At 46.6% G+C, this 14,152-nt stretch overlaps 1 protein-coding gene across 3 annotated transcripts in view; it reads left to right on the top strand.

The window, feature by feature from the left end:
* Csmd2 (CUB and Sushi multiple domains 2) overlaps positions 1-14,152 on the top strand; it is a 550,287-nt gene that overhangs the window by 304,652 nt on the left and 231,483 nt on the right. For 2 of the 3 annotated variants that reach the window (XM_060379514.1, XM_060379513.1), the window contains exon 10: positions 5,670-5,791. The exons of the other annotated variant lie outside the window; for it this stretch is intronic. In XM_060379514.1, coding sequence (XP_060235497.1) covers positions 5,670-5,791 — 122 coding nt within the window. The remainder of the gene's footprint in view (positions 1-5,669; positions 5,792-14,152) is intronic. 3 annotated transcript variants of the gene reach the window in all.

Genomic DNA, 14,152 nt, shown 5'->3' with positions numbered 1-14,152 from the left:
CATGGATCTGCATCTTTTCCCTTGACTGTAAAATGAAAGGGGAACGTGGGAACTGTGCACAAAGCAGACTTGACCAGATGGCATGCTCATTACTGGTGTCTGTCTTTCTCCTTGGTGTCCATTATCAGACCAGAGTCCTGAGCCAAACCCTCAAACACCGGTGTCCAGTTATATTCCCCCTCCCCTCCTTCTCCTCCATCCCCTACTATGCCCTCTTCTCTCCTCCTCCCCCTTTCCTCCATTACCCTGTCTTCTTTCCTGTTCTGGTGCAGATTTCCTGAGTCACTAAAACCCATGCCTCATTGTCCCAGCCCTAAGAATGTCCCTAAGCCCCTTACTTGTATGTGCTAATGATAAAGCTGCTGTTCATTAAGCCATCCATTCATACTTGTCTAAAGCTTCGTACTAGGCATTTTTCACCATTTCCTCATGAGGCAAGTGGCAATGACCATATTTCATGTTGAGCTGAACCGTCTAGTAGCTGATCAACTTGCCCAAGGACACAAAAGCTATCAGTTGAGCTGTTCTAACCCCTCACTCCAAACACTCTGGCCTACTTGAGAATTGCTCCTGGACCTCCTACAGAGTCAGAATGTAGGGGAACTGTGTGGAGCTTTGCTTTGACTAACGTCTAAGTGTATAGGAAAATTGTCATTTACATACTGAGAACTTCGGTCTGAGAGTTCAGCTGCTTTGAAAGAGTTAATGAGGAAGCAGGAAAGTGAGAATCAGAGCAGTAGGAGGAAAACCAAGGCATGCGTGTTGTTGTTTTTCTAGTAGAGATGGTCCATGGCGGTGGGACACTCCAGAGAGGTCAAGGGTAAACTACCAGGGGGATTGAACGTCGTGGTTCAATTTGGAGGTTGTTCGGCAGAGAACTGGAAGGGAACAGAAGGGGGACCAGGGATGGAAGCCTGGTTTGTTTTGATGGCAAACTTTGAATCTCTGGTACCTATGGCTGCCGTTGTCCCTGTGGCCATCAGGCCCCAGAGTTAGGAAGAGGAAAGCAGATAGGAGGTTTGAGCAAAGGTCAGGCTTTTGATCAGGTACATATGAAGGTGCAGAGGGAGCTGAAAATACTGGTGAGTAGTCTTGAGGTAGTAGTAGTCTTAAGGCAGCAAAACAAACGAAAAATAAACAAAACCGAAAAGAAGGTCAGCAGGATCCAATCAGTGGGAAGAAGTACAGAAGTCAGTGGACTAGAAGGGCCAAAAAAAATAAATAAATAAATGTAGGACACCAGTTGTTGCGAACAGAGTGATCCTACTGGAAATATTAATGAGAGAAGAAGGGAGGCTGTGATGGCTGGACTTCCTGGTTCCAAGGACATCAGGGTTCTGTGTGTGGCCACAGATGCTCCTGGGACGGAGAGGGCAGTGGTCCAGATCCTATAGAAGGGACCAGCATTTCAAAGAAAGGGCCACCTCTCTGATAGAGCAGGAGATGAACATCAGCAGGCAGGGTTACACCTTCGGGAGTCAGGAAGAGGATGTGTCTGCTAAATAGCTTCCCGTTTCCTCCAAATACAGGAAGGCAGCAAAATCACCAGCCAGCAGAGAAGGGCTAAGGGGAAGGTGAGAGGCCCGAGGGCCATGTGGAAGGCGTGCGAGGGTCTCTGAGCAGTAGGAGCATGTGAACTGACAAAGCTCAGGGGCAGGGTTGTTGGGACAATCCAGGGAAGAGTTGGAGGTGAGTAGCAAACTCACAGAGACACCAGCTTTGCTTCTCCTGTGGGTTTTTTTTTTTTTCCATCAAAGCTCAATTATGTGCAGGCAGATAGAGAGAATATTGAGGAGGAGGGATTCACAATTGATGAAACTGGTAAGTAGAGAGAGAAGAGGGGGCTGGGATTTGCCAGAAAATGACCACAATGGCAGACTCTGAGGTTTAATCTGGGTTAGGATGGAAGGTAAAATGGGAAGATTGGGGGAGGGAGGCCTGGTGAATGGAGAGGTAACACTGGCAGTAGCCATGGGGCCAATAGAAATTCCAGTGGTTGCCAGACACGTTTGCAGAAAGAAATGGCAACAGAAGGAGGCAGGTGTTCACTGCAGAGAATATCAGAGTATCAGAAGCCGGGGTTGGAGAGGAGAAAGTTTTCCGTTAGGCAGAGGGCTTTGGGAAACGTTATGGTTACAGCAGAGATTGGTTGTGGGAGGCCAGCCATGAGAGCGCCCACCTGCATGTCTAAATCAAGAGAGAAAAAGTTACAGGCCAGCCTAGGCTGCATAACAAGACCCTGCCCCGCCCCCCCCCCCCAAAAGTAACTAACTTATGTGACACGGGAGTTGTTTTCGGGCGGATGGAAGTCAGTCATAGGAGAAGCAAGAGCAGGCAACCTGGATCAGGCTGGAAATCAGGGCGGAAAGCTAACCTGAGCAGTGGCTGTGTTTGCACTGCATACCTCTTGAGCAGATGCGGCTCCCTGCTTTGGCGGCCAACGATTCCCGTGTTGGAACTGGCTGTGGTTCCAGGCTGTGTCTCTCCACAGCTCCCGCCACAGCTCCCTAGGGTCCTGTTCCTGGTCAGACAGCACAGTGATGTCCCGAGGAAGGGTGGGAAGCACAGAAGGCAGGAAGACGTCTCTGTAGGAGAGGCTGGATGGGAAATCGCAAGGAGGGAGAGAAGACACACTCAGTCATTGATTCAGAAGCTGCCGTTTGGCTAGCCCATCTGGGTCACAGTGAGGTGCCCTCCATCCGCTGGTGGGATCCCCGGAGCTGGCTCCTGGGGGGGGGGAGGGGAAGGAGTCAGTCTGTCTGCAGCAGCCCCTGCCTGACCTTGCCCAGACAGCAGACAGAAAAAGCAGCTCAGACTCCATCCGGAACCTGTCCTGAGGTACTCGGTGCTAAGTAGCTACAGATTGTAATATTTTAATTAAACCCCTCCAAGTCCGTAAAGTGGTGAATGCTTTTTGACCTATTCTCTCTAATTACCTTCGGCATATTTTAACACACTGCAAACACCATCTAATTTCTTGGAAACAAGCGCAGGATAAATCGAGTCTTTTGGCAGCAAGATCAGTCTTCCCAGAAGAGGTGGGAGTTGCTGCCAGGGGAGCTGTGTGGGGATTCTCAGTGGGGCTGGAGTACTGGAATCCTCAGTCTTTGTTGTAACGGTGGGGTGGGAATCACCTCAGAGGGAAAAGCCCAAGTAAAGGATCTTCAGGGCCTTCTCTGGAGATGGCTCAGACAGTAAAGTGCCACGCAGCCTGAGGACCTGAGTTCAAAACCCCAGAACCAATGTTAAAGAAAAAAAAAAAAAAAAGGCGTGTACAGGAGCTGGTACCTGTAATCCCAGCACCACAAAGGCAGAGGAAGTAGGAGAGCTGAGCCTTGGTAGCAGCCAGTGTAGCAGACTTGGCAAGCTGTAGCCACAGTGAGAGATTCTAAGGTAGAAAGTGATTGAGGAAGGTACCCACCGGCTCCTGTGGATGAATGTCAACATACACACACTCACACATTCACACACGCACGCACGCACGCACGCACGCACGCACGCACGCACGCACGCACGCACTCATGCACAGAAACGTAAAGAAAGCCAGAAAAGCACTCCTTAGCCTGGGAGGAAATCTTGAATATAGAAAAAAAGCAGTGAGCATGACACCGAGTTTTCTGGCAGTCCTGGGACCCCTTTGTTAAATACTGAGAATGTCGCTAGCACAGGAGTCTTCCTGTGTGTCATTGAGGGTGATTTCACTCTCAGCTGAACTCACTGAGGTGTGTCATGTGGGTGTGGAGGGGTTCCCCACTCCCGCAGGCCAGGACAATCAGCAGATGGATTTAGACTGGGAAGTTAAGTTAAGGGGCTAAGCACCCAAGATTGGCCTGACCTCGGCTATGCCACTCTCCCCAAGTGCGACCTGTGAGTCAAAGTGTCTTTCAACACAGAATGAGAGGAGCAATTGGATACTCATGAGAGCATGGGGACTGGGGGTCAAAACTCAGCTCAGAAGCTGAGAATATCAGTGGATAAGGTTCTTGCCGCACAAGCATGATCGGAGTTTGAATCCCAAGTCCCCATGTAAAACACCTGTTACCCAGGGCTAGGGGAATTCTGGGAGCTGGCTAGCCAGTCAGACTAGCAGGCTCAGTGAGCTCTCTCTGTTCAGTTGAGTTGAGGACACGGTCTCAAAAACTAAGCTGGAAAGCAATGAAGAACTAGAGCCAGTGTTGACCCTCTGGCCTACACACACACACACACACACACACACACACACACATACACACACATGCACACCAAATAAATTCAGTTCAATCAGTATTGGAGCTCAGTTGTGGCAGACAATTCCTGTAGGTGCAGAAGAAGGTGAACGACAGTAAGAATTCATACATCACAGAGCCCCTCAAAGCAGCCCTACAGCTACAGCTGCTGGGCTCACGGGTGAGGTCCCCAGGTTCTCAGGAGGCCTCCAGCTTTAGCTGTGGCCCTTGAGACAGGCGGGGCCTAGCCCTGCCGGCATATTCCTCAGCCCGTGTTCTAGCTGGCCCATCACAGGCACTTAATAAATGTTGGAGCGAATGAGCGTGGGAAAACTGCAAGCCACAATGAGAAGCGATCCGTTACTCCAGGGAGCTGTGGAGGCTGCTTCTCAGACTCCTCCTCCGGGGAGGGGCTCCCGGGGAAAGGTCTGTCATGGCCGGCTCCACACAGAGAGCCAGGCTCCAGGAGGTTTGAGGTCATCAACAGAAGTCAAGTCTGGCAGCTCATCCATTCCCCATGCTTGGGCCTGTTGAGTTTTGCGCGCTGTGCCTCTCCTGGTAGGCACTCAGCCTTCAACTGGGATGAGTTGCCGTGGGGGCAATGATGGAGCGGGCTCACAGAGCCCTTTATGAAAATAGCTGGGAGCTAATGTTGAAGAATGAGGTGGCTAGGACTCCGTTGCTTGTGTTTTTAAAAGGAAGCAAACACCTAGACCCAACGTGGAAACCTTAAATGAGATCAATCACCCCTTAATCTAATTAGTTTCGAAGCTATTTTAAAGAGCTTAATTAGATTAAGCCGTGATTGATAACACTTTATATCTACTTGAGGAGAGCACTTCTTCTAATTCACCTTGAGTCTTGATGCTTCCAGTCAAAAGCCTGTACCAGCGCATGGGCTGAGTAGCGGATGGATGAGGGAAACAGCAGGCTGGTTCTGAAGCCACTCTGGTGCCTGGAGCTGTCTGAGTCGGGCATTTTGGAAGAGTCCTAGGGCACAGGCACTCCAACACCAGTAGGGTGCCCTTCACCAGGACATCCTGAGACTCTGGTTCAGGGAGCCTGCACAGTGGTAGGGGGAAGGGCTGAAGTCAGGCCTCTAGGGGTTCCGTGCAGCACCCAGCTGGTTTGGAGAAACAGGCCGCAAACACGAATGGAGCAGGATGCCCGGAGCGTCCTTCGGTGAGCAGACCAGGCAGGACCACCCAGCCCAGGTCTGCTCACTCTTCAGGAAGGTGAGCCGCCTTATCTCAGCGGACTTGAGGAGGAAGGGTAGACATGAAGAGAGTGTTGAGCTTCAGGCACCGCGACGTTCCTCTGAGCCCGCTGGGAAAGGTGGGCACCGATGCAAGAACAGGTGGTTTCCGGGGAGAGAGTGCCCAGGCAGCATCTCTCCTGTGCGTGGGAGACGGGAAGGATGAGTCTGCTCTAAACTGAACTGTCCGTCTTCTCTCCTCCCCGCAGCCCGCATGTGTGATGCCCACCTCCGAGGCCCCTCAGGCATCATCACCTCCCCCAACTTCCCCATTCAGTATGACAACAATGCACACTGTGTGTGGATCATCACCGCACTCAACCCCGCCAAGGTAAGGATCTCACAAAGCGGGAGTCAGGGCCCTGTGGACAGTTGCAGGTTAGGGACACATGGCCTACCAGGGACTGCCAACCCACCAGCCTCCTGGAAGTAGAGTCTCTGCAGAGAGCTCTGCATTAGGTTTTGAATAAATAAAAGGACATAAGAAAGACATAAATAGCATTAATCCAGGGAACACCAAATGTCCGTGTCCATCCTAAGAAAAAGAAAAGATCAGAAATAAATAAACAAATAAAACAGCTACCTTGGTGGTGCTCTGCTCAGACCAGTCCTCTCCCATCCCCAGAACCTTCCTGTGCCTGCCTGCTTATAATTAATTATGTTTCTCTGGAGTAGGGACGTCTGATCTGCATACAAATGTAATCTTGTTTTTAATGAGCTTTCCTTACCTTGTATCTTGTTTGTGTATGGTTCTACTACTCCACAACTCTTCATGTGTTCATTCCTGTCACTGGGGGTTGCTGTTGTCGCTGCTGTTGTTGTTTGGGGTTTTTGTTTTCTTTTTTCTTTTTCAGTTGCAAGTATGTTTTTGTTGTCTTTTTTTTTTTAAAGTAACAGTCTTGACAGTGTCCACAGCAAACTGTCTGCATCATTTGAATTTTGTCTGATTTGTTGATGCCCAAAGTCCCTTGGGTCCATGGATATGGTATGCCTTCCTGCTTGTTTAGGGTTTCTTGTATGGCTCACAACAAACTTATCTCCATTACAGCTCTTACTCATCTCTTGCTACATTTGCTTCTAAATGCTATCTATATCTTATGTTATATAAACATAGCAGTTATGGTTTATATAAATATAAGCTGTCGCTATCAAAATCCATCACCTAACCCACCTGTTTCTTGATGCTTATTCAAAAAAAAAATGCAATCAGTTTTTGTGCTTTGATTCTTTTTTATACGTAGCAAATATCTTGAGATCATTTATCTGAGATTTCCTTGGCATTGTCTGCCAAGACAGTTGACACCTGCAAAGAATGATGGTTTTATCTCTTCCTTTCTGATCCACTTATCGTTTGTGATGGTTGGTGGATTGATGTTGAGTGGAATTTGTTTCTTTGCTATTCTGTGTGATGTTTATTTTCAATCTAGAGGGTTTCCTTTAGGGCTTTGGGGAGTGTCTTTCACATCCTAGTTTACCAAGACTTTTTCCTAAGGATGGATGTTGAATTTCATCAAACAGCTTTCCACACCTATCATACCATCTTTGTTCTGCTCCTTCGTTCTCATCCTGTAGTGAGCGGTGTTTGTTGCCTCTCCCAATGCTGCCGGTCTTGTTCCTAGGTCCTTTACTTGTCACTTAGTGTGGATGCTTTCCATGCTCGTCTATATTTAATTTGCTAGCATCTTATTTAATAATATGTTTCTATTTTGTTAGGTCTGCTCTTTTGTTTTATCCCTGCCAGAATTCTGTATCAAGAAAATGCTGGCTTCATAAGACAGTTTGGAAAGTGTTTCACTCTGTCTCCTGGGATTGTCAGTGGAAAATTGCAATAACTTTTGCCTTGAAAGTTTGATGGACTTTTTCAGCCGAAGTGTCTGGGTCTGGTGTTGGGGGATTAAAGCACAGATTCAATATCTGTAATGACTAAAGAGTAATCTAGGTCATTTGTTTTTGTCTTGAGTCCATTTCGCTAAATTTTTCAAAGTATTATATATATATATATATATATATACACTTATGCTTACTGTCTCTTACTGTATCTATGATATCTGCTAATATTTTGTGTTTTTTGGTTTTTTTTTCCTTTCTGATTTATACCTTAAAAAATCAGTATTGCTAGAGGCTGCATGTCTGCTGGTTTCTTTAAATAACCTAGTTTGATTTTGTTAATACTCCTTTAAAAATATTTTCTGCCTCAGCAATTTCTGTTTTTTATCATTTCTTTTCTTCTGTGTGTTTGTTTTTATTTTATTTTTGTCTAGCACTTTATTTTTCCTGCTTAGCCCATTATTTTCAATTTTACTTCAGCATCTAAGGCTACAAATTTCCATCTGAGGATTATTTTGACCATATTTATACAAATTTTTATAGGCAATATTTATAGCATAGTTCTGACATTTAGTCCTTATAGTTATTGGTATTTAATTTCTATTTTAAGGATTATCTGTTTTTATTTTATATGTATGAATGTTTTCTCTCTCTCTCTCTCTCTTTCTCTCTCTCTCTCTCTGTGTGTGTGTGTGTGTGTGTGTGTGTGTGTGTGTGTGTAGGTACACCAGGTGTATGCCTGGCATCTGAAGAAGTCTGAGAGGGTATTGGGTCCCCTGGAGCTGGAGTTACCATCTGAGTGCTGAGAAGCAAACCCAGGTCCTCTGCCAGAATGGCAAGGGCTTATAACCACCGAACCAGCTCTCTCCCTTTCTATTTATTTTTTCTAACTAATGAATGAGCCCAGAGCCTCACACTTGCTAGGCAAGTGCTCTACCAGTGTCTGTTCCCCTAGCTCTCTTCTGAATATCTTCCAGTTTCCATCATGTTTTATCTTTCAATCATGTGTTATTTAGAAAGAAAGAAAGAAAGAAAGAAAGAAAGAAAGAAAGATAGATAGATAGATAGATAGATAGATTTTTTCATTTTTTTATTAGTTATAGTTTGTTCACTTTGCATCCCAGCTGTAGCACCCTCCCCCACCCCCTCCCAATCCCACCCTCCCTCCCTCTTCTTCTCCTATGCCCCTCCCCGAGTCCAGTGGTAGGGAAGATCCTCCTCCCCTTCCATCTGACCATAGCCTATCAGGTCTCATCAGGACTGGTAAGGCTGCTCCCCCCCTCGTGGGGATGTGATCAAAGAGCCAGCTACTGAGTTCATGTCAGAGACAGTCCCTGTTTCCCTTACTAAGGCACCCACTTGGACACTGAGCTACCATGGGCTACATCTGTGCAGGGGTTCTAAGCTTTCTCCATGCATGGTCCTTGGCTGGGGGTATCAGTCTCAGAAAAGACCCTAGACCCAGATTTTTTGGTTTCTGTTGCTCCCTTTGTGGAAGTGGAGCTCCTGTTCCCTCTAGGTCTTTCTATCATCCCCTTCTTTCATAAGATTCCCTGCACTTTGCCCAAAATTTGGCTATGCATCTCAGCATGTTTCGATACCCTGCTGGGTGGAGTCTTTCAGAGGCCCTCTGTGATAGGCCCCTGTCTTGTTCCCTGTTTTCTCCCTCTTCCCATGTCTGTCTCATTTTTAGATCAGAAATGGTCATTTTTCATGTGTTTTAAGGGGGCTTGAAAAAAAATGGATGTTTTGTCAAGGTGCATTCTGCAGTCTTCTCTGCCGCATCAAGCTTGTTGGTTGTGTGTGTGTCTTGTATCTTACTTGACTTTTTTCACCTTCTTAATCAGTGCCCTATGATAGAGGGATATTAAACTCTCACACTATGACAGCAGGTATGTCTCTTTTTCTGTGAAGCTCTGTCAATTTTTGTTTTGTATTTTGAGGTTGTAATTAGAGACACAAATTGAACCTTACATGCTTTCCTGGTAAACCAACTATTTCAAATAAATTATGTAATGACTCTCTGTCTTTTCCTTGAGGCTTCCTCACCTCTCCCCAAACCCCAGTGGTTAGATCAAGTTTCTTTTGGTCTCTACATTTTCTGTTCAGCTTTTACTTGATTATGCTGTTGTTTGTTTGTGCATAGCTGGATTTAAAAAACAGACTAATAGTCTTTAAACTAGAGAAACCAGACTGTTTAATCATATTTAATCATACTGTTCTGTCTAGTGGAGCTAGCCTAAAATACTCTGGAAATTTGCGTGTCTATATTTAGTAAGCCCCACGTTCTATAATTTTGTGTTTTCTTCTTCCTGAGAGGTCAGGGATCTCAGAACACTGCACCTTGAATAGCCCCACTGTTCTCCACTGCGTGTGTTTCTGTGTCCCCCACTGCCTCCCACACTCTGCAGTGTCCCTGTTTGATAAGCCAGCCAGCGCTGGCTCAGGCTTCTGGTTTGGGCTTAATTGTGTATTCACCACCTCCTCATTTCCAGTCGCTTCCATCACAATTTCACTCCATAGGATTACCTTCTTCCCTCTCCAGCTCCACACCTTTGGACTCGTTGTCCTGTGCCCACTAAGCTTTCCTCGTTCTCTTTTGTCTCGGCACATCTCTTTACCTTTATCTTAGAGGGATATCCCAGGACGTTTGAGTTTCTCTGCCGGTTCTGACTTCCACTGTCACTGTCAGTTTGTCATCAATTCTTTGCATGGTGTCCTTCTGTCTGCTTCATGGCCTTCTCCTTGTCCTTGCTGCCCAACATTACACTGCCCTGTGCCCAGAGGTGGGCATCTTACCCATCTTCCTGTGTGAGCTCACCAAGCTTCCTGGATCTGTGGCTTGTGCCTTCCCTCCAATCCTGGTAGTGTTTAGCCATTGTCTTCCTCACTGTTGCTTGGTCTTTGTTGCCTCGCTTCTCTTTTCTTCAAGAGTTTGGAAGCACTTCATTTTGTCCCTGTCCTCTGTTTCTTCAGTTCATGTTTTTTCCCTTTCTCCTGGCCACATCTCCTCCTAGCTATTAAATTCTCTCTCTGAGGACCTATTGTAAGCCGCTTTCCCGTGTGACTCCATCATCTGTCTTTTGTAACTTGTTCTTGATCACATTTCCCCTCCGTATATGCTGGGAGCCTTCATCAGTTTTTTTTTTTTGTTTTTTGTTTTTTTTTTTTTATACATATTGGTTATTTATTTAGGTCTACACCCACTTTTATTTGTGTGTGTGAGTGTGTATGTATGTCACAGTGCACATGTGGAGGTCAGGGGGAAAGCTTATGGAGTTAGTTCTTTTTTTTTTTATTTCTTTATTTTACATATGAGTGCTCTATTTTGCATATACATCTGCATGACAGAAGAGGGCACCGAATCTCATTATAGATGGTTGTGAGCCACCATGTGGTTGCTGGGAATTGAACTCAGGACCTCCGGAAGAGCAGACAGTGCTCTTAACCTCTGAGCCATCTCTCCAGCCCCCTTAATCAGTTTTTAACAAAGCCTCTTTTGTATTCCGTGTCTGTTACTAAGAAGCCTGTACATTTGATTTGTGTGGGGGGGGTCAATTTTGACCACCCAATACTCCCATAATCATGTTTTCATCTGTGCTGTATAGTTTTTTGACTAAATGACCAGAATAATAAACTTTTGGGATTATTTGGTATCAGGGTAGAACTTTTTTTATCTCCATTCAATGCTTTTATTGGCCTGCACCTGGCGCCAGGAGCTCCTCTGGCTATAACCCTCTTCAAATTTAAGTTTTCACCATAGAGGTTTCAACCTGCTTAAGGAACACGGAGGCCATGGGGTCATGTGAAGGGCCCCTTATCATCATTAATGATCAAGGGAAGTCTTACCTCCTGCCCTCTCAGGATCAAGATCTGGTCCAGTACAACTTCCTGGTCCACTCACAGGGCAGATGGGCCCAGATGAAAGCAAACAGACTGATTTCTAGTTCATGCTGCAGGACTGTCCCCACCTCGGGAAGCTCTGGCCTCTGGCACCTGTCTCCTTCCAAAGTCCCTAAAACCAACACTTCATTTCCCCATGACCTCAAAGTTTTCCCCTTTTCCTCAAAGTTCTGCAGGGCAGGAGGTCTGATCAAGGTGCTAGCACACTTGGTTTCCACAGAGGCCTCACCCTGGCTTGTAGACCTCCTATTGATCTTGTCCTCTCTCAACCTCACCCCTCTGCATACAGAGGAGCTCTCTAAGACTGCTGCCTCCTGCTCCTCCTGAGCCTGTTCCTCCTCCTCGTCCTCCTCCTCATTCTTTTCTTCCTCCTTTTATGAGAACACCATACCTCTCTTGTTAAGACTTTCTTTTAGAACCTCAGCTTACCTTAACTGTCACCCTAGCAGGCCTGCCCCTTAATAAAGTCCCAGGTAGGTTCCACCTAGGAGTTTACAAGGGATACCATTCAGTCTATATAACCGATGAAGAGCTTTTTAAATTGTTTTGGTTTTATGTGTACGCCAACACTTCAAAATCCTTTAGTTCATGAGCCCAAGGTCACAGCAGTGAAAACACAGGATGCGTGCTCTGCAGCACAGCATCTTACAAGGAAAGATCCACACTTTCTTGCATTGTGTTGTGGTGAGCCTGGTCAACAGGGAAGGCTGCCTCTGCCACATGGAGTGAGGCTAGACCACAAGAGCTTACCACCATAAGGTTATAAAGTGGCTGGCCAGAGGGTTCTTCCTCAAAGGTCAAACACATTCCCCTGGTTTCGTTTCTGAGCTTGAAGGTTGAAGTAGAAGGAAATCTGGATGAGGCTTGAGAATTCACTGAGGACTAGTTTATACTCCTCTCAGTGGGTCAAGCCTCACCCATATTATGAAAGTTCGTAACTCCACGCTGGCCCCTCTACCACATGTCAAAGAAGGGGTCTGGGCTCCTGGAGTCAGGTCCTTTGAAGAGAAGACCCTTCAAATCAAAAGTTTGCTCTTAGCCTCTCTGTGGATTCCAGAAGTGGCTAAGGAAGAGCAGAAGAGCTGAGTGAGCAAGAATAAGTTTTCTCTGGAAGCTGCTCCTTTCTCTGTAGGTCTCAAAGATCCCCAGAGTTCTGATGCCAGGTGGGAAGGGAGCCAGAGAACATGAACATGCTTTACAATGGAGGGGGCTAGCTGGAGTCTCAATGCTGAAGGTGAGGCAGTGAAGTGGCCTCCTACTGAAGAAGGGGAGCGTGCATACTTTCTAACCAGTTCCTGGAAATAGCCCCTTGGGGGAGCCGCCCCAGGACATCTCTTTCAGCAGAAAAGCACAGTAGCTAAATCCCCACTATATTTTAAGAGATGGTCATCTGTTTGGCCATCGGACTTCTTCTGCTCTTGAGGGTGCATACTTAGAAGTAAAAGCAGGTGGATAAGTTAAGACAGGAGGACCAGGAAGTGCGGCTGGAAGGGTGCCAGAGCACTAGGGGAGACCCAGGAAGAAGCCACTAACTGGAATGTCGGGATGTTTTCACAGAGGAGAAGGTTGAGCAGGATCTTAAGGATAAGTAAGTAGGAAGGAACTCAGAGTGAGCTGCTGCAAAAGCACGGAGGCTTGGGACAGCCTCTGAGAATGCAAGTAAGTCCCCAAGCCTGGATCAGCCACTGAAGGAAAGGCAAATAGGATCCACGTCATAAGGCACCCACAAGCTCAGCCCAGAGGTTTAGGCTTTATTTCGAAAGAATGTGAAGCTAAATGCATTAGGCTATCGTTAATAACAATAATAGCTTTTGCTGTACGCCTAGCCTGTGCCAGCCACTGAGCAAATGAATCCCGCTCTATAAAGGATCCATTGCATTTTCTTAATTGCATAATGAATTGGGTTTTTAACAGACCTACCAGATGGGCGAGGAAACTGGATTACAGCTAGGTTAAAGGTTTGGAAATGGCCAGCACACATGGCCATTAAGTGCAGAACACAGATTTGACCTGCAGAGTCTTTCTGGCTCCAGTGTCCCTGCAGTCTGAGTTGTGGCACTCTCTGCTGCTGACTGGAAAGGTACAGATGGGAGCAGCTGGGATGGACACTGTAGGGTAGGCAGGGTAGGGTGAACCAGAAGAGCTTTGGAGTCAGAGACCTTTGACCAATCTCACAGGGCAGCAGTGGAGAGGAGCAGAGGAGGATGTATGGAGAGAGAGAGACCGTTTAGGAGGCTGGTGCAGTTAACAAAGTGAGAAGATGGTGCCATCAACCAGGAGCAGATGAGAGGGCTTTAGAGTGTGGGAGAGGTGTAACGGATGGTCAGTAGAGAAAGAACACAGCATTCCAAGTGACGATTGGTGCTTTGGCACACAGTAGGCACTCAACAACTATTAATCTAGTGAGCAAGTGAACGATTACTCGGTGCTAACTTAAGCCAGTGAGGGTATTTAGAAGAAAATATAATGGCTGAGGAGATAATTCAGCCTGGTAGAGTGCTTGCCTTGCAAGCACGAAGCCCCGTGTTCCATCCTCAAAACTCACAGGAAAAAAAAAAACCCAAGCATAGTGATGTGTGCTGAATTCCATAAATCCATCCCTGGGGTTTGCTGATGATCCAACCTGGACTAATTAGAGAACCCCAGGTCCAAGCAAAAGACTGTCAAAAAAAATTTTTTTTAAAGGCGGCAGATGTCTCCAGGTATGCTTGTGAACATGCATATACACACACATAAACTCTCCTCCATGGATGTACACACATCTGCCCCCTCACACTCATATACATGCATGAATTTCTGCAAACACACAAAGAGAAAATGCCAAAGGTTGAACATCGTTTTTGCAGGGCAGAAGAGGGAGGGACACAGACTGTAGGGTGCATGGGTGCTCCATGATGCACAAATCTGATTCAAGAGAGAGGGACAGACACATGGATAGGAATAGAAGCCCAAGGAAGGGATC

This window comes from Meriones unguiculatus, chromosome 3 (assembly GCF_030254825.1).
Source record: "Meriones unguiculatus strain TT.TT164.6M chromosome 3, Bangor_MerUng_6.1, whole genome shotgun sequence".
Taxonomy (NCBI): domain Eukaryota; kingdom Metazoa; phylum Chordata; class Mammalia; order Rodentia; family Muridae; genus Meriones; species Meriones unguiculatus.
Note: the sequence above shows the minus strand (reverse complement) of the source record. Positions and strands in the feature narration are given on the sequence as shown.